General features: G+C 61.9%; 2 protein-coding genes across 4 annotated transcripts; both read left to right on the top strand.

Annotated features, from left to right (window-relative positions):
- The first annotated feature begins 2,426 nt into the window (after positions 1 to 2,426).
- On the top strand, positions 2,427 to 5,626 carry COMMD3 (COMM domain containing 3). Its single transcript, NM_001389446.2, has 8 exons — positions 2,427 to 2,565; positions 3,287 to 3,398; positions 3,529 to 3,592; positions 3,702 to 3,736; positions 4,019 to 4,079; positions 4,156 to 4,212; positions 4,302 to 4,361; positions 5,279 to 5,626. Exons 1-8 carry the CDS (start codon positions 2,436 to 2,438, stop codon positions 5,336 to 5,338), a joined length of 579 nt encoding a protein of 192 aa, NP_001376375.1. The 5' UTR covers positions 2,427 to 2,435; the 3' UTR covers positions 5,339 to 5,626.
- Positions 5,627 to 6,528: 902 nt separating this feature from the next.
- Positions 6,529 to 16,268, top strand: BMI1 (BMI1 proto-oncogene, polycomb ring finger). Of its 3 annotated transcripts, none has more exons than NM_001007988.3 (10): positions 6,529 to 6,961; positions 11,183 to 11,316; positions 11,570 to 11,666; positions 12,293 to 12,348; positions 12,456 to 12,506; positions 12,780 to 12,888; positions 12,977 to 13,022; positions 13,527 to 13,625; positions 13,917 to 13,997; positions 14,093 to 16,268. In NM_001007988.3, the coding sequence occupies exons 2-10, from the start codon at positions 11,205 to 11,207 to the stop codon at positions 14,420 to 14,422; spliced, it is 981 nt and encodes a 326-aa protein (NP_001007989.1). In that variant the 5' UTR covers positions 6,529 to 6,961; positions 11,183 to 11,204; the 3' UTR covers positions 14,423 to 16,268. The 3 variants fall into 3 exon arrangements, with proteins under 3 accessions (NP_001007989.1, XP_046782431.1, XP_046782427.1); XM_046926475.1 differs by lacking the exon at positions 6,529 to 6,961 and adding an exon at positions 7,453 to 7,896; XM_046926471.1 differs by lacking the exon at positions 6,529 to 6,961 and adding an exon at positions 9,985 to 10,677.
- Positions 16,269 to 16,799: the final 531 nt, after the last annotated feature.

Genomic DNA, 16,799 nt, shown 5'->3' with positions numbered 1-16,799 from the left:
GAGAGATCTCTTTTTTTATAGGGGATTTAAGTTTGGACAAAGAGAAGACAGCACCAAGTCAGAGAGAAGGGAATCAAAAGAGAAACAGAGAAACCCTTCTGGATTTATTTTCCCTCATTTAATGTCATTTAAACCCCCAAATGCCACTTAGCAGCAAAAATGTTTTTCAGGTTGAACTTAAAATCGGAGATATTAAATTCCTGATCAAAACCACCTTCAGCTCCTATGGGTTTTACCTTACTGAAATAAATGGAGCTCCTCCACATATTTAATTAAAAAGTTAATTTCCCAAACTCCTCACTTAAATCAGAACTATTTGTGAGCAAACACCGAGCGTTTTATTGAGCAGTCCCTGTCTGCAGCCAAACGATGCACTGCCTGCAATTCAGACACGCAGCACAAACCTGGGAGCACAACATCTTTCTGGAGGGACGTGTTGGGCACTGCACTTTCCCTGGGCAGGAGGACTGCCTATAAGGACTGTAGCAAAGAAGCGGACCTCGGCAGGGCTCGGCTCAGAGCAGCAGCTTCTTTGCTGCCTTGCACGTTGGTACCAGAGACACGTGAGGAATTCTCCTGGGCCTTTTGGGGTCTGCACGGTCCTTTTCTTTGATGCTTTCATACTATCAATCAGGGACTGAAATGTGACTATCGAGCTTTTCCTTCAGAAATCAATCCAGCAAGAAATACAACCTGTAGTAAACAGCCACTTAATGTGCTTCTCCGACCCAAACATTTTTTTTTTCCTCTGTAGAATCCATAGGTTACAATAAAGTGGGCTCACTGCTGACCTAAACCCCAGGTCCTGGGACAGCCCATTGCTCTGGAGCTGAAACTCTCTTTGAAGTCAGTAACGATTTTGCATCAAATCGGTGCTAGAAACACCACCTTACCTTCCCATCTTCTAACCCAGCAAAAACCAATATGCAGGGGAAAAAATGCAGCTCTGGGAGTTTTCAGGAACGCTTATGGCAACTCTGAAACGTTAAGAATTAGTGCTCCTGACACACACAGTGATTGCCCTTCACTTTGGACGGCTGCATTATTTTCTTCTGAGTAATGAAAGAACAAGCTGGAGAAACAGCAGCCTGCACAGAGCGGGGTGGTTTGTTTCACTGATTAATTAATATTCAAGCATTAATGAATTTCCTTTGTCGTTTCTTTATTGGATATACGTTCCCCCCCCCCTCTTAGAAATCGTAATGAACCGGGTTTAGGAGGTGCAAACGCTGCACGAGCAGGGAAATCTGCTCAGCCTGACAGCGTGAATGCATCGCGTTCCTTTCGGAGGGGGAGAGAGGGGAGAAGAGCCCGTGCTGGGAGGTGGGGCAGGAGAAAGGAAAGCCCAGATCTGCTGCTGGTGAGAGTGACTGAAAGGAGCGATGGGGACCGTGCCGCGTTGTGAGGAACCCTCGGCAGATTAATCTGTCTTTGAAGCTAGATTTTAATGCACAGATTTCCACCCGCTGTCGATGACAGGGAGGAGATGTCCGTGGCGTGCAGCCACGCCACGCGTGCACATTTCTGGCATTTTTTTTATTACGATCCTGTTTCACAGCCGCGGTCTCCGCACCTTCGTAAACCCGCAGCTCTGAGCTTTGTCCTCTCCTCCATTTTATGGTTTTTCTTCTCCTCCATTTTATGTCTTTTCTTCTGCGTCGTGTCTCTATGTGACAGCGGTGCCACGGGACGGAGGACGGCCGCCCCGGAGCCCACCTTGCCGCCGTCACGCCTCGCCGCTTCCTGGCAAAACGCAAATCCGCGGAATGCCGTCCGCCGGGCTCGGCGCTCCGTCCGTCGTCGCAGCGGCGCTCATCGCTACGCCGAAGCGTCGGAGCGGCGCGCCGGCAGCGCAGCGTGCGCCCAACGGAGCCGTTCGCCCTGGCGGTGCCGCGAGGCCTAAAGCGGACGCACGTGGGGAGCGCCTCGGAACCGCGGGCCCCATCCTGCGGGCGCCGGGATTTCCTCTCCCGCTCCGCCCGAGCGCAGCCGGGAGCCGAGCTCGGAAATTCACGTTTCCACCCGCCGACTGAGAACCCCGCGTCCGAAACGGGACCGCCCCCCGCCTCGGTGTAACCACCGCGCGACGCTCCGAGCGGGGAGCTGAGGTGCAGAAAGGGAGCGCTTTAACATCACAAAGGGAACCGTCCGTGTTTACGTTGCACGTATTCGGCCACGTTTGCCCGCAGCCGCCCGGCGGCTCGCTTCGCTCGGCGTCCGACCTCCGCAACGCAACGCAACGCAACGCAGCGCCCGCGGCCCGACCGAGCGCCCGCCGCCGCCCCGGGCGGGAGGAGGCGCCGCCGGGAGAACGCTCCGCGCCCGGGCTCCGCTCCCCGCCCGGCGGCGCCTCCTCCCGCCGGTGGCGCAGCCGCGACGGCTCCGCCTCAGCGGCGGCGGTCACGTGGGCGCGTGTCGAAGGTCACGGCGCCGCAATGGAGCTGTCGGCGTACGCGCAGGGCGGCTGCCGGCTGCTGGGCGACCCCCGGCGCCTGTCCCGCCGCGCCTACGCCGCGCTGCTCCGCGCCGCCTTCCGAGGCGTGCTGCAGCCCCGCGGCGGCGTGGGTGAGCGGGAGTGGGCGGCGGGGCGCTGCGTGGGGGCGGCGGGGCCGCCCGCGTGCCGTGTGCCGGGGGTAGGGGCGCGTGTGTGCGTGCGGTCGGGGTGTCCGTGCGTACCGGCGTGTGTGCGGGGGTGGGGGTGTCCGTGCACGGAAGCGTCCGTGCATGCGCGTAGGCGTATGTGCACATAGGGATGTCTGCATGCACGTGGGGGTGTGCGTGTATACAGAGCCACGTGCATGCGTGTGTGCGTCCGCATCGGGGTGTGCGTGCTTATAGCTGTTTGTGCGTGCACGCGGAGGAACGTGCACGCCTACAGGTGTATGTGCACACATACGAAGGTGTTCTTGCACGTGGGTCTGGGCGTGCACATAGGGGTACACGTGCACGTAGGTGCTCGTGCACGCACGTAGGTGCCCGTGGGGGCACGCGCGTACCGCACCACGGGCGGTCCCGGGCCGTCCCCGCCGTTCGGGCCCCTCACGCGGCCGCCCCGCTCCTCCGCCCGCTGAAGCTTTCGCCGCATCCGTGCCCGCGCCCCTCCGCGTTTCTCCCCGGGTCGGGCTCGGGGCCGGGGGGAGCCGCTGCCGCCCGCGACCCCGATCAGAGGAGCGGCGCCGGGCGGGACGCGGCTTCGGGTCACGGGACGGAGCGTGCGGCGCGGGGCAGAAGCGCCGTCCCGCGGGCGAGCGGCGGTGTCGGCAGCCGACCCCGAGCTCTCCCGCAGCCGACCCCGAGCTGAGCGACGTTGACCCCGCGGTGCTGAAGCAGTGCCACGCCGCCGCCGCCGCCTGCATCCTGGAGGCGGGCAGGCAGAGAGCCGACCGCGCGGCCCTCAGGTACTGATACCGCCCGGCACGGCTCCGGCAACGCCGCCACACGGCGTCGGGGCTCTGTGTGTGTGTGTGTGTTTTGGGGGGGGGGGGGCTGTCCGTGTCCGTGTGTCCATGGCCGTGTGTCCTCCCGCAGCGCGTGCCTGGAGGAGTGCAAGCTGGACAGGGAGCGGATCGAGCAGTTCTGCACCGAGTACCAGGTCTGGTGCCCTGCCGTAACGCGTCGGCATTTGCTTTCTCCTGGAGCAATTGGTTCGAATTCTGCAAATGTGTTTTGCTCTCACCTTTCTTTTCTTTCCTTTTCTCCAGAAACACCGGGAGGCACTGGAGGAGCTGCTGGGGAGGTAGGTGGACACAGGGCCTCGGGGGGGGCCACTCCAGCACTGCCTGGGGAGCACCAGGCACACTGCCCCTCATCCGTGTCAACAGTAATGCTTTATTTTTCTTTTAATTACCATTTTTATGGCGTTTCTAACAGACTTTAGAAAACAGCTGTAGAAACTTGTCCCCCTCCTTTCCATGTTGCCCATTAAGTCGCTGTGACCCTTGGCAGCAGCGTCGCATACAGCAGGCAGGCAGTGTGGGCTCAGCCCCTCCCGTACCGCCCGCTGTTGTCTCTCTCCCAGCATAGGCCGGGCCCCCCCGCACGTGACGGACGTGTCCTGGCACCTGGCGTACCGCATCCAGGTAAGGACAGGGGTATGGGGTTGTGGGACCCCCCCTCCGCCCTGACCCCGCTGTGCTGAGCGCTGTTCTGCCACAGACCCACGAGCTGCACCGAGCCTACCAGCCCACCTACCTGCTGACCCTCAGCACCGAGGTACGCCCTCCTCACAGCCCCCCCAAGGAAGAATTGCCATTTGTGTCACTTTGCACTAAAGCAGCCTGCTTCGGTTTTGTTTCCTACAGAACAGTGACGCGGGATCACAGCCAGACCTCAGCTTCAGCTGCACCATGGAGCAGCTGCAGGTACCTCCTCCCTCCCTGTTTCTCTGCCTGGCTCCAGCTCTGGATGGATGGCAGTGTCTCTTAACGCTTTTTCAATCACACTTAAACGGTACAAATAATTCTAAACAAAAAACACACAAAAAAAAACCCAACCAACCAAACCCAAAACAACAGGCAGGAGGGTAGGGGAGAATTTGCTGCACAACACTTCTGCTCATGGTCTTCACTGAAGTTGTAAAGTGACTGATTTCAGTGGCATGTGCTGCTTTCTGGGCATGCATAGATAGTGGGTGTGCTGTCACACACGTGTGTGGGAGGGAATGCATCACTTCCCCAAAACCCTCATCCCAGTGGTTCAGGGAAGTGGCTGAAGGAAGCAGCTCAACGACCTAAGCACGCCGTGCTTCCAAGTAGGGAATGAACCGAAGCCAGCGTCATTGTGTAGGTGACACGCCAGCAGTGTGGTGAAGCAAACACTGAGCTCTGCTCTGTGCTGTAGTTATGTGCCTGTGCAAAAGTGAGTGAACTGGAAGCACCGGGAGGCATCTTTGCCAGTGCCTGTGCTTGGGTTGCTGGCTGCCCCGGGCAGGCTGGCACATGGGATAGTCCCTGTCAGAATGGCACTTGGTATTTTAAGGGTGGGAGAAGTGCTTGTGGTGCTCAGAGCAGCGGTGTGCAGCAGCCATTGCAGCTGTACTGATGTGCTAAGGACAGCAATGTATGTTAGTAGGTCATGTATGTTACAAGGCATTGTCCTTCAGTTCCAGCGTACCACCCTGCTTTACAGCAGAAAAACTGTAAGAAATGCAATTATTTGCTCGTGTTGCCCAATGGACGAGGGCGAGCTCCGGGATATCCCACCCTGCCATGCGCAGAGGGCACTGTGGCACCGCGTGCTGACCTCTCTGAAACTCATTCTGAGGTGTTCCCTCTCCCAGGATTTGGTCGGGAAGCTGAAGGACGCTGCCAAGAGCCTGGAGAGAGCCACACAGCTGTGACCGAGGGCGGCCGGGCGCCGCGCGAGAACATTCCCAATGGCAAACGCCCTTCAGTGCACATCTCTGTGCACACATCCCGACCCAAACCATTTTGTAATGATTTTTAGACGTGAATTAAGCGAACTGTTTGGATGCAATATGCAGTCGGTATTCCTCGCTCCTGTTATATTTTCTTGAAAATTAATTCTTCGGTTAAATACTGCCTCAACCGCTGTGTCCGCAGAGCATCCCTCCTCTTTTTTGCTGTGCATTTTCCTCCGGGTTCCATTAAAGCCGCGTTTCCCCTCCCGTACCGCCTGGGCTCAGTTCCCCACACCCGAAGGCGCGGTGTCGGCACGGGCCGCGGCTGAGCCCTGCCTCCTCCCGGGGCACCGCACGCCGACGGCCGCACCGCGCTCCGCGTTCCCCTTGGGCCGATCCCGGAGCCCGACGGCGGCTCTCTCCCTCCTTCCCTCCTTCCCTCCCTTCCTCCTTCCCTCCCTCCCGCCCGCCCGGCGTTGCCCCCCACCCGCACCTGCCGCCGGGGGGAGCGCGGGCGCCGCGGGACGGGTCGGGTCGAGCCGCCCTCGCGGGGAGGCGCGGAGGGGGCCCCGTCGGAGGGCAGCGGGCCGGCCCCGGCGCAGCCCCGCTCCGCGCTGCGGGGCTCCGCCGCCTCCCCCCGCCCCCGAGGGGCCCCGCGCGGCGCGGCCCCACGCGTGGGTGCGGGAGGGCCACGCAACAAGTGCGGCGCGGGGGGCCCCGAGGGGAGGGGAGAGGGGGGGGGGGGGGACGCGCGTGGCCGCGGAGGGGGGGGGGGGGGCGTGGGGGGGCCGGGAGGAGAGGGCGGGGGGAGGAGGCGGAGGGGGCGGCGGGCGCGGAGCGGGAGCGGGCGGGGAGCGGGGCCGGGGCCGGGCGGGGGTCGGGCCGGGGCGGGGAGGCGGCGGCGAAAAGGAGGCATCGGCGGCGCGCGGGCGGGCGCGTGCAGGGCCGGGGGGAGGGGAGGGGGCGGCGGGGGGGGGGCGGGGGGAAGCGGGGGAGGAGGAGGGGGGCGGGGGGGCGGGGGGGAGGCGGCCGGGTGCGGGATTGGGTCACGGGGAGGCGGCCGGCCCCGGCCGCACCGCCGCTAATTCCCAGGCCACCCTTAAGGAATGAGGAGCCCCACGTGACGCTGGCGGGGCGGGCGAACTCCGAGCCATTTTGGGGACGGTGTCAGTTTCCAGTGTGTGCCTTCAGCCTCGCGTTTTTCCCTCCTCCGCCCTCCCTCCCCCGTCCCCCCGCCACCAACTATGAAATAATCATAATAAAAAAAAAAGAAAAAAAACGGCGAGCGGGCGGCGGAGCGGGGGGGAGCGGGCGAGACAATGGGCCGGAGCGGGCGGCCCCCGGCCGGCTGAGCCCGGCGCGGCCCCGCGCGGCGCCGAGGGAGCGCCGAGGGTCGGCGGAGCGGCGCGGACACGGCGGTCCCGCGGGCGGCATGAGCGGAGCGCCGCGGCGGCGGCGTTGGTGCGCTCCTCGCGATTGACAGCGTCTGCAGTTCATTTCAAGATGGCCGCTTGGCTCACATTCATTTTCTGCTGAACGACTTTTAACTTTCATTGTCTTTTTCGGCCGCCCCGATCGTCGCCCGCCGGCTCCCTTTTCCGGGTACGTATGCGGCGGGGTGGCCCCGGGCGGGCGGGGGGCGCCGGGGGGCGGCGGGCGCGGGGCGTCCCCGCTCGGCGCGGTACGGAGCGGCGCTGACAGCCCCGCGCCCGCCGCACGCGCGCACGCACACACACGGCGGCGGCGGCGGCGGCGGCCCGGGCGGCCGCTTTCGTTACGCGCCCACGGCGCCCGATTTTAGTTCCTTTCTTCCCCCCCGAGCCCCCGAGCGGCTTCGGGCGCGCACGGCCCCCGAGGGGAATATTTGTATTTGCGGCCCCCGCTGCCGGCCCGGCCCCGGCGCCCTTTGTTTAAAGGCAGATTTTGACGGAACGGGGACGATCGCGAAGCGCGGAGCCGCCCGGGTCGAGAGAGCGCGGGGCTCTCGGCGATCGACGCGGCCGGGGGGGGCGAAGGGGCCCCCGAGCGCGGCCGTTTTATAGGGACGGGGCCGTTGGGGGGCGGCGGTCCCCGCGCGGGGGCTGTTAGGCTGCGGGCCGCCCCGCACCGAGTGTTATTAACTTAAGTTGGGCGAGCGGCGGGGCAGAGCGGGCGGCGGTAAGATGGCGGTCCCCGGCTGCTCCCGGCGCCTCTCTCCCGGCCGCGCGGAAAACGGCGAAGTTTGGGGTGACCCCGCTGCGAGGGGCGGCGGGGGGGCAGCGCCGGGACCGAACTTTTTTTTTTTTCCCTTTTTTCCTTTTTTTTTTTTTTTTTTTTTCCTCCGTAGTTTTGGGTCGAGCTCGCGGTTTTGAGCGTGGGCTTCGGAGCGGCGTGCGGGGTGCGGAGCCCCGGAGCGGGGAGACGGAGCCGCGGAGGGGGCCGCGCTCGATCGAGGTTTCCTTCTCCCCGGGCCCCGGAGGGGACCGCGCGTGCAGCCCCCGCCGGGTTGCGGCGCCGCGCGTGGGGCCCCCGACGGCCGCGGGCGGACGGCTGTGGAGGTGTGTGCGGGTGCGTGGCCTGGCGGAAAATACACGCGCGCGGGGGCCGTGGGGCGCTGTCAGTGTTTGCGAAAAATCAGGTAAAAATAAAGGGGGGGGTGGGGGGGGGGGAAAGCGCGTTTCCGTGGAAGTCGGAGAGGCGCTTTTCGGCTTTTAGAAACTTTGCTCGCTGCTCCGCTCCCCACGAAGCTCGGGGACCCGGCCGGCTGCGCGCCCGTTCCCGGCCGGGAAATGCTGGGAGCACCGCCGCGGGTCCCGAGCGCTCCGAGCAGCCCCGGGGGGCCGTCCCCGGGATGGGGGCCGCGGCCCCGCGCCGTGCCGAGCGCTGCCCCGGCCGTCCCCGGCGCACAGCGAGCACCTCGGGGCGCTTCCAGGGGACACGCTGAGGAGTTAACGCGGGGCCACGGCGGCTGCTCAGAGGACGGGTCCTTTTCCTCTCTGTCCCGGCTATTCCCTGGCTGCAGGGCGAGGACTCGGAGTCCCCGCGGGAAGCCCCGTCCCGTCCCTCCCCGAAGCACCTCGGGGGCAGAGCGGGGCGGCCCGGCCGGGGGCTGTCCGTGGGCTCCGTCGGGGACCGTCGGGCAGAGTTCGGGAGTCGGTTGCCTTTATAGATTTGTGATAATGCCGCTGATCCCGAGCAGGAGAGTACCCTTCTGGTTTTCTTCATTTTGACATCACCCGTATAAGGCCTCTCAATAATCGGTGGCGGGCAGCGTGTGCTCCCGGCGGGTGTTACCTCCCTGTGTTTGGGTCGGGCCGCTCTATGTGTCGGGAGTAAATACACACGTGTTGTCCCGGCCCGGAGCTGCCGGGTGACCTCGCCAAGCGCTGCCACCGCGGGCTGCAAAAATCCAAAGGGGTTTCGCTGCTGCCCGAATCCAGGGCTGAGGCTGCGTGCGCGCGTGTGCGTGGGGCCGGTGCGCGGGGCAGGGACCGATGCCGGTGGTGGTCCCGGCGCTGACATGGACGGTCTGCGGGCGGTGAATCCCACGCGTTCGGGGGTGGGGGTTGGGGAGGTCGGCAGAACACATTTCGGGGTTAACTCAATCGTACTCCATTTATGAAGGAGTGAAATAAACGCGTCGGTGTATTGAAAAGTTGGTCCCAGCGCGCCAGGGATGGGGAGGAATCCTCGCTCAGCTTCCTGCTGAGGTTACACCGGGCGGTTGGGAACGGGGAGCCCTGAGCGGGCAGAGCCAGAACCGGGCGGGCAGCGCGGCAGGGCGCTGCGTGTCCCCGGCACAGCAGCCCCGGGTGCCGCTTTGGGAGTGCGGAGGAGAGGGTCGGGGACCCTGGAAGAGCCATTCACACGGAACACGGCGGGGCGGGCTCCCGCTTTGCTGCCCGATGTAGGGGCAGCTCTAAGGAGCCGGGCTCACCCGGTGCTTTGGACGCTTCGCTTTTCTCTGTGCCTGCTCGCTCCGGTTCGGTACTGGGGAGCTCGTTTGAAGCTCCTCCTGGAGCAGCAGCAGCAGCAGCAGCAGCAGCAGAAGTTTCCGTGCCGAGGTCGCTCGTTGGCGCTGTGCGCTGTTCTGGGGCAGCGCCGTGCCCGGTCCGGGGCAGCGTGGCCGAACCGCGGAGCCCACGGGAGTGCCGCGCGTGTCCTCCCCGCGCTGCGCGGTGCCGGGAGAAGCGCCCCGAGGGGCGGCGGCTCCGCGCGGGGCCCGGGGAGCGGCGGCGGGCGCGAACCGCGGGCGGGGGGCAGCGCCGGGGGGCGGGAGGGACCCGGTACCGGGCGGCATCGCTCGGGTCCGGCGGGCAGAAAGCGATCCGCCGCGCCGCTGCCGGGGCCGGTGGGGCGTTTTCCCGCGGAGTGCCTTCCCCTCCGGTTCGCGTTCCCTCTCGTTTTCAATAGCGTGCGTGCGTGGAACGTCGGTGCCGCTGCACCCGATGGGCTTTGTGGGTTTCGGGCCGTGAAGATGACATTTGTTTTTCGCTCCCGTCGCCGCGTCGTGTTGACAAGGTGTTGATTTAGCTTTAGGAATGGTCTGGTCACATGGTCCCTCGCGCGTTGTCACGGAGGTACCGTTTAAGGTCGGTTTGGGCTTTGTATTTCCCCCCCCCCCCCCCCTCGGTGCGCCGCTTCGTGACCCGAAAGGAGGAGGGTTGTAAGGACCGGGACGCGTGTTCTGCCCCATCCCCTCGCCCTGCGCTTCGAGCCTCTGACCCCCTCCTGCGGAACTTCGCCCCGCTCCGCTTCGGCCGCGGGAGGCGTTCGGATGAGCCTCAAAAGAGGGGGGAGAGAAAGACAGAGCGCTGCGGCGGGGAGAGGAGAGCAGCGGCGGAGGCAGGCAGGGAGCGGAGGGGCCGCGGGCGCGGTGCCCGGCGCGGGAACGGGCGGGGAGCGGCGGGGGCGAGCGGCGGCTCAGCGCAGCTCCTCGCCCCGAGTCGACGTGGAGAGAGAGAGGCCCCCGCGAGGATCCGAAATGGCCGAGGCTCGGGAGGAGCCTCCCGCGCTCGCCTCGGCCCGGCTCGGCCCCGCACCGCGCCCCGCGCCCCTCGAGGCCGAACCCCCCCACGCCCCCCTTCCCCGGCGTCTCCCGCCCCCCTCTCGCCGCCCTCCCCCTGCCCGCCCTTCCCTTCCCCTCCCCTCGCCGCCGTCCCCTCCCCTCGCCGCCGGGCTCCCAGACCCCCGCGGGCCGCTCTGCTCCTCCACCCCCTCCGCCAGCCCCCGGGCCCCGCGTCCCACCCCCCGGCCCGGCTCGGCTCGGCCCGGCCCGCCCCCCCGGCCGCCCCCCCGCCCGGCTCTCGCGTGTTCCCAGCGGTGGCAGGATGCCAAGTGTAAGTGTAAGTTGCTATAGCAACCCCCTCGGAGAGCGGAGCGGATCCGGATCGGCACCGAGCGGCAGCCGCGGCCGCCCGGACCCCCTCGCGGCCCGGCCCCGCCGCCCGGTGCCCGGCCCCGCCGCGAGGTGCGTGTCCCCCCCCCGCCCTCCCCCCGCCTCCCCTCCCCGCTCTCCGGAAATGCCAGGGCAGCCGCACCGGGAGGCGCTGGTTCCCCTTTGTGCTGCTCGCCGGCAGCCCGGTGCCCGGCCGGCCCCGCCGAGCTCCGCGCCGCGCCGCACCGCGCCGCGCCGCGCCGGCAGCCCCGGCCCCGAGCCCCGCGCCCGGCGCCCGGCGGGGAGCGGCCGCGCCTCCACGCGCTGCGCCCGGCCGGCCCCGCGCCCCCCGCGCTGCGCCCCGCACGGCCCGGCCCGGCCCCGCGCCGCCGCCGCCGCCCTCCGCCGGGCCCCGCACCTGGGACGCGGCCCCGCTGAGCGGCCCGCCCCGGCCGTGTGTGTTGCAGAGCCGCCTCGCCCCGCGCCAAAATGCACCGGACGACCAGGATCAAAATCACCGAGCTGAACCCGCACCTCATGTGCGTGCTGTGCGGCGGGTACTTCATCGACGCGACGACCATCATCGAGTGCCTGCACTCCTGTGAGTACCGCGGCACCGCGGCTCGTCCTGGCGACTGCGCTCCGGTCTTTGTTAAAGGCGCAATATATGTGCTCTAAGCGTCGCCTTTTCACGTTAATCGCGGCCGATTGGAGTATTTGTTTAGCTTAAGCGGCGCGCTGCCGACAATGGTCGATTCCCGGCCGCATAGTTTAGGAGGTCGCACCTCTCTCTGTCTATGCATGCTCGGTGTCACCTCCGACCATCGCTAAAGGCTCCCGTGTTTGCCTTGCAGTCTGCAAGACGTGCATCGTGCGGTACTTGGAGACGAGCAAGTACTGCCCGATCTGCGACGTCCAAGTGCACAAAACCCGGCCGCTGCTCAACATCAGGTAGGGGCGGGCGCGCCGCGCGGGGCCGCGCCGCTGGGCGATCTTATCTCTGCGTCGCGATTTCAATCTGAAAGGAGCCGTGAATTTACGGGCCGCCCCGCGGCCGGGCGCTCTCTTTGGAGTTTTGTCATTGACGGAAGTCGAAGGTTCCGTCGGCTGCGAGCGGAGCCGTGTCGGGCTTTGCGAGGGAGGCTGCGGTGGGCGCGGTGCCGTCCCCGCGCATCGCAGCGCCCGCGGCTCCCGTGGCCGCTCGCCGTTTCCCACGGCCGAACCTCAGCCCCCGAACTCAGCGGCACTCCGGCGGCCGAAAGCCGGGCCCTTTCAGCGCGCTTCTCCTGCCAGAAGCGTTTTCTCCGCGCCGCTCCTCGTTTTCTGGGGAGGAATCGTAGGTTTAGGCGGAGCGATTTTCCGGCGGCGGTGCCGCGGTGGAGCCGCCTTTGGTTTTACGGCGGTGCTCGGAGCGGCGTCGGTTTGATTTTGAGCTCCCGTCAGCTGCGTTTTACGGGCGGCCTCCCGCGAGGCCGGGAGTCCCGCCTGCCGTCGGCAGAGGTTACGCGCCGGGAGCTGCCGCTCGCATCGAAACGCCGCTTCGTGCGCTCAGCGTTGTGCTCGATGCTCCTTTCCAGGTCAGATAAAACTCTCCAGGATATCGTGTACAAGCTCGTACCGGGCCTTTTCAAAAGTAAGTACCGAAAAGCGGAAGAAATACCCCGAGCCCAGAACTGCTCTCCTGCATCCCCGCCGGGAGCTGCAGGGAGGTACTGACGCCCCACGTGTGCTTTTCCCCAGATGAAATGAAAAGAAGAAGGGATTTCTATGCTGCTCATCCGTCGGCTGATGGTAAAAGCTTCTCGCTCCCGACCCCAATCGATGTCGCGTTGCCCCCGGTGCTCTGCTCCGCTCTTTCCTTTTTAACTCCCGAGCGCTGCGTTGTCGGGGTGGAATTTTAAGGAGTGAATTCAGCATGATAAAAGTTTGCAGCTTTGGCGGTTGGGTAGATTTAATTCGTAATCTCACCGTGGGGATTTTTTTCCCTCCTCCTCCTCGCCGAGAATTGCCCTTCTTCCTGATTTGAATTTCAAAATGTAAATTATTGTGGAAATTTCTGCGCAGCTGCCAATGGCTCTAATGAAGACAGGGGAGAAGTGGCTGACGAAGACAAAAGAATTATAACAGACGACGAGATAATAAGCTTATCCATTGAGTTCTTTGACCAGAACAGGCAAGTTCCAACGCCTATGTATGTTATGCTCACCTGACCGATGGCGGCTCTTTGTTACTTGTTGTCATTGTTTCATTTCCCCCCGCAGACTGGAACGAAAAGGAAATAAAGAGAAAGAAAAGTCGAAGGAGGAGGTAAATAACTTTCCTTGACCCCAGAGGAAACGTGGCACGGCCGTGAGCAGTTCCTCGTGGGTTTGGAGCTGGGAAAAATAAGCCGGTTTGTGTCCAGGGCAAAAGGAGCTCACCTCCGCTCTGTGGGCTTCTTGCAGCCCCGCGTGCTGCCCGCTCCTATAGAAGCAGCAAAGCAACGCGTGCTGCCAGCGTCACTTTCCAAGTTGCATCTGATGTCTTCATTTTCTTAGTTTGCCAATACGTTATTTAGTATGACTTTTTTTTTAGTCAGCCCGTAATGCGTGTGCACTGCTGAAAGGGGTGTAGTGGGAGATGCATGTCTTTTTGTGCAAAATCGGTTCCTTTTTAACTATATTTTTCTGGAGCTGTGGTTTACCACGTCGTTCTGTCGTCCCTTAGAAGGGCAGAAATTGCCGCCCTGCGGTTCTTCATTTAACAATGTGCGTTTTTAAAGTATCACCTACAATGTTAAGGGTACAGCCGTGTCCCTCGTTGTGCCGATAGGTGAACGACAAAAGATATTTGCGCTGCCCGGCAGCGATGACAGTGATGCATCTACGAAAGTTCCTGCGGAGTAAGATGGATATCCCCAACACTTTCCAGGTACGTCGCTGCTCCACCCCTGCTAACGCTGCTGGCATCCTACATGCCTTGGGTTTCTGGCCGTGTATGCGCGGAGTTGGCAGCATGCTGATGGGAGCCGGGGCGTTCTTTACAGTACCTCATGGAGGGTCTGGCCACGCTGTAGATATCGAGGTGTAAAGGGCTTAATTAACCTGTTTAGTAGATGTGCAAATTCCCAGTTCCGTGCTGCTGGGCCCGGTGCTTTGGAGCGCTCTGAGGCTGCCTTCAGCACAGAGCCGCACGCTGACGCCGGGCTGCATCTCCCGGCAGATCGACGTGATGTACGAGGAGGAGCCCCTGAAGGACTACTACACGCTGATGGACATTGCCTACATCTACACCTGGAGACGGGTAATGACTCCGTTTGTAAAACTGTCACTCGGTTATGGCACGCAGCGGCGTGGCGGGGCGGTGCCCGGGGTTCTGACGGGTCTCTTGCCTTGCAGAACGGCCCGCTGCCCCTCAAGTACCGCGTGCGGCCCACCTGCAAGAGGATGAAGATCGGCCACCAGCGGGAAGGCCTCAGCAACAGCGGCGAGCTGGAGAGCGACTCCGGCAGCGACAAGGCCAGCAGCCCGGCCGGGGGGCTGCCCTCCACCTCCTCCTGCCTGCCCAGCCCCAGCACGCCGGTCCAGTCCCCCCACCCGCAGTTCCCACACATCTCCAGCACCATGAACGGCACCAGCAGCAGCCCCGGCAGCAACCACCAGTCCTCCTTCACCAACAGAGCACGGAAATCCTCCATAAACGGCTCCTCAGCCACTTCGTCCGGCTGACGGCCCGGCCTCGACCCTCCTCTCTCTAGATCTCTCATGCCATTACAGCTTTATAGATGCTAATACACGTGACTCTCGTCCAAACTGCTTTCTTTTGTAGTGACACTGAACTTGGCTATAAAAGGCGAACTAGGTGACATTCGCTGTGGACGTTAATTGCGACGCGAGATTGAAATGTAAATGGTTTCCAAAGGACCGGGAAGCAAACAGAAGTGACACCTGGGTGTGCTGAGTGCTGTGGGGCCCTCAGCCCGACCGAGCTGGTAGAAGCCCTGGGACGTAGCTGGTTAACCCAGACTAACTCCTCCACCGCGTTCTCTCCGATTGTTATTGTTATTATGCCGTTTTGTGAACCTGTAGAAAGCAAGTGCTTTTTCATCTTGAAATTCGACGAAACAGAAAGGATATGCATAGAATAATGCATATATGTAGCCATGTCACTGTGAATAACAATTTTTGCGTATTAGCCATTTTGATTCTTATGTTGCATCCTTAACTCTCTGTTGCTGCGCAGAACCGATCAAAGGAAAAGTAAACTTCAGTTTTACAATCTGTATGCCTAAAAGCGGGTATTACCGTTTTATTTACTGACTTGTTTAAATGATTCGCTTTTGTAAGAATCAGATGGCATTATGCTTATTGTACAATGCCATATTGGTATATGACATAACAGGAAACAGTATTGTATGATATATTTATAAATACTATAAAGAAAATATTGTGTTTCATGCACTCATGATATGGTTGTTAAATTTCAGAACCGGTTCGACCCTTGCAGATGCCGCCTGGTTGAGCTCTGCTCGCACTGCCGTAGAGCTGCAGCGCCGACGAAGCACAACCGCTCTGCTAAGCTGGAGGCGATTGCCGATCCCGAAAGCATTTGACTGCCTTTGTCTTTCCCTCCCCCCCCCCCCCCCCCCCCCCAAGTGGTCTGTTTTTTACTTTACCAAATGTCGTTGAAGTGATGAAGTGAAGGAAAAAGAAAAAGGAAAAAAAAAAAGCAAAAAAAAAAAAGCAGAAAACCGACAAAAAGGTCGAGGGAGATGAGATGGAAGTCATTGACGTGCTTGATTGCCTTTTTATTGCTCGGTGCGGTGGGGGCTGTGTTTTTAAAAGCACACGGAATCACTATAGAAGCCATAAACTATTTGGTATAAATTTTAAGGAGCCAGCAGTTGGCTGGCTGAAGGCGTTTTATCTAAATTTCTTTTAATATATATGTCTATGGTACAGTACTAACTTCATTAGAGCTTAACAGGTACTTGAATCCTTCCGATCAATTGCAGAGAATGCCTCCTCGGTGAGGGCCGCCAGCGGGGCGTTTCCTGGGGGCTCCTGAGGGTGCGGTTTGTTCAGCAGAAGGGACTTTTCCGCCACCAAACAGAACGGCCCGGAACACTTTTCAGTTCGTGCTTTGCTTTGGTCGAACTTCGTGTGTGTTCATCACCCACCAGTTATACATTTGTGAGGGTGTTTATTCTATATGGATATTGTTTCATGTTTGTACGGGAAAATTGTAGTTAAACATTTCATTGTCTCCAGTCTGCAAAAGAAGCACAATTCTATTGCTTTGTCTTGCTTATAGTCATTAAATCATTACTTTTGCATATAAATTGCTGTTATTTGTCCCGCTTGTTTTTATAGACCAGGTGATTGCAAACCCTCCACAAGGTTCTTGCTTATTGATGTATAATGTCTTGTTAAACAAGAGTTGATATTTTTTCCTGTAGTAAACATGTACAGTTCGATTTCAACGGTAAAAAACTTCAGTTTTATATACACGAATAACTTTCATTTATAGTTGATCAAAGAAATAAACAAATAAAAGGGATAATTCATTGAAAAAGAGCGAATGAACTTTGTCGGTAACGCGGCGTCGAAGGAGACGCGTACTGCTCTCCTCGCGGTCCGTCGGGGCGGACGAAAGCCGCGCGACGAGCGGAGCGGAGCGGAGCGGCAGTGCCCCGGCAGCCCCGCGAGGCTCAGCGCCGTGGCAGCCCCGCGAAGCTCCGGCGGTGCCGCGCCGGTCGCGGCGCTCGCAGCGCACGGCCGCGGTGTGCCGGGCCCCGCCGGGAGCCGCGCGTCGTGCGGCGGTGCTGCGCGGGCGGAGTGCGGGGCTGGGCCGGGCTGCGGGAGCGCGGCGCGGAGCTGCGGAGCCGCGGGTCGGTGTGCCGGTGCTCCGCGCGGCCGTGTCTCGGCGCGGTTCCTTCGGCTGTCGGTTACCCGCTCCGTCCTGTCGGAAGCGGTACGCATCAAGCCCAGCCCCGAACCTAAAGCGAAGCGCTGCGCTTTACGCGCGGTCACCGAACGGTGCTCGTTCGTACCGGGAGGAGCTGAAAATCACAGCCGTCGGAGTTTAAATCAAACTTCTCGTCGT

The sequence above is a fragment of the Gallus gallus genome, chromosome 2, assembly GCF_016699485.2.
Source record: "Gallus gallus isolate bGalGal1 chromosome 2, bGalGal1.mat.broiler.GRCg7b, whole genome shotgun sequence".
NCBI lineage: Eukaryota > Metazoa > Chordata > Aves > Galliformes > Phasianidae > Gallus > Gallus gallus.
This window is presented reverse-complemented; position numbering and strand designations above follow the sequence as displayed.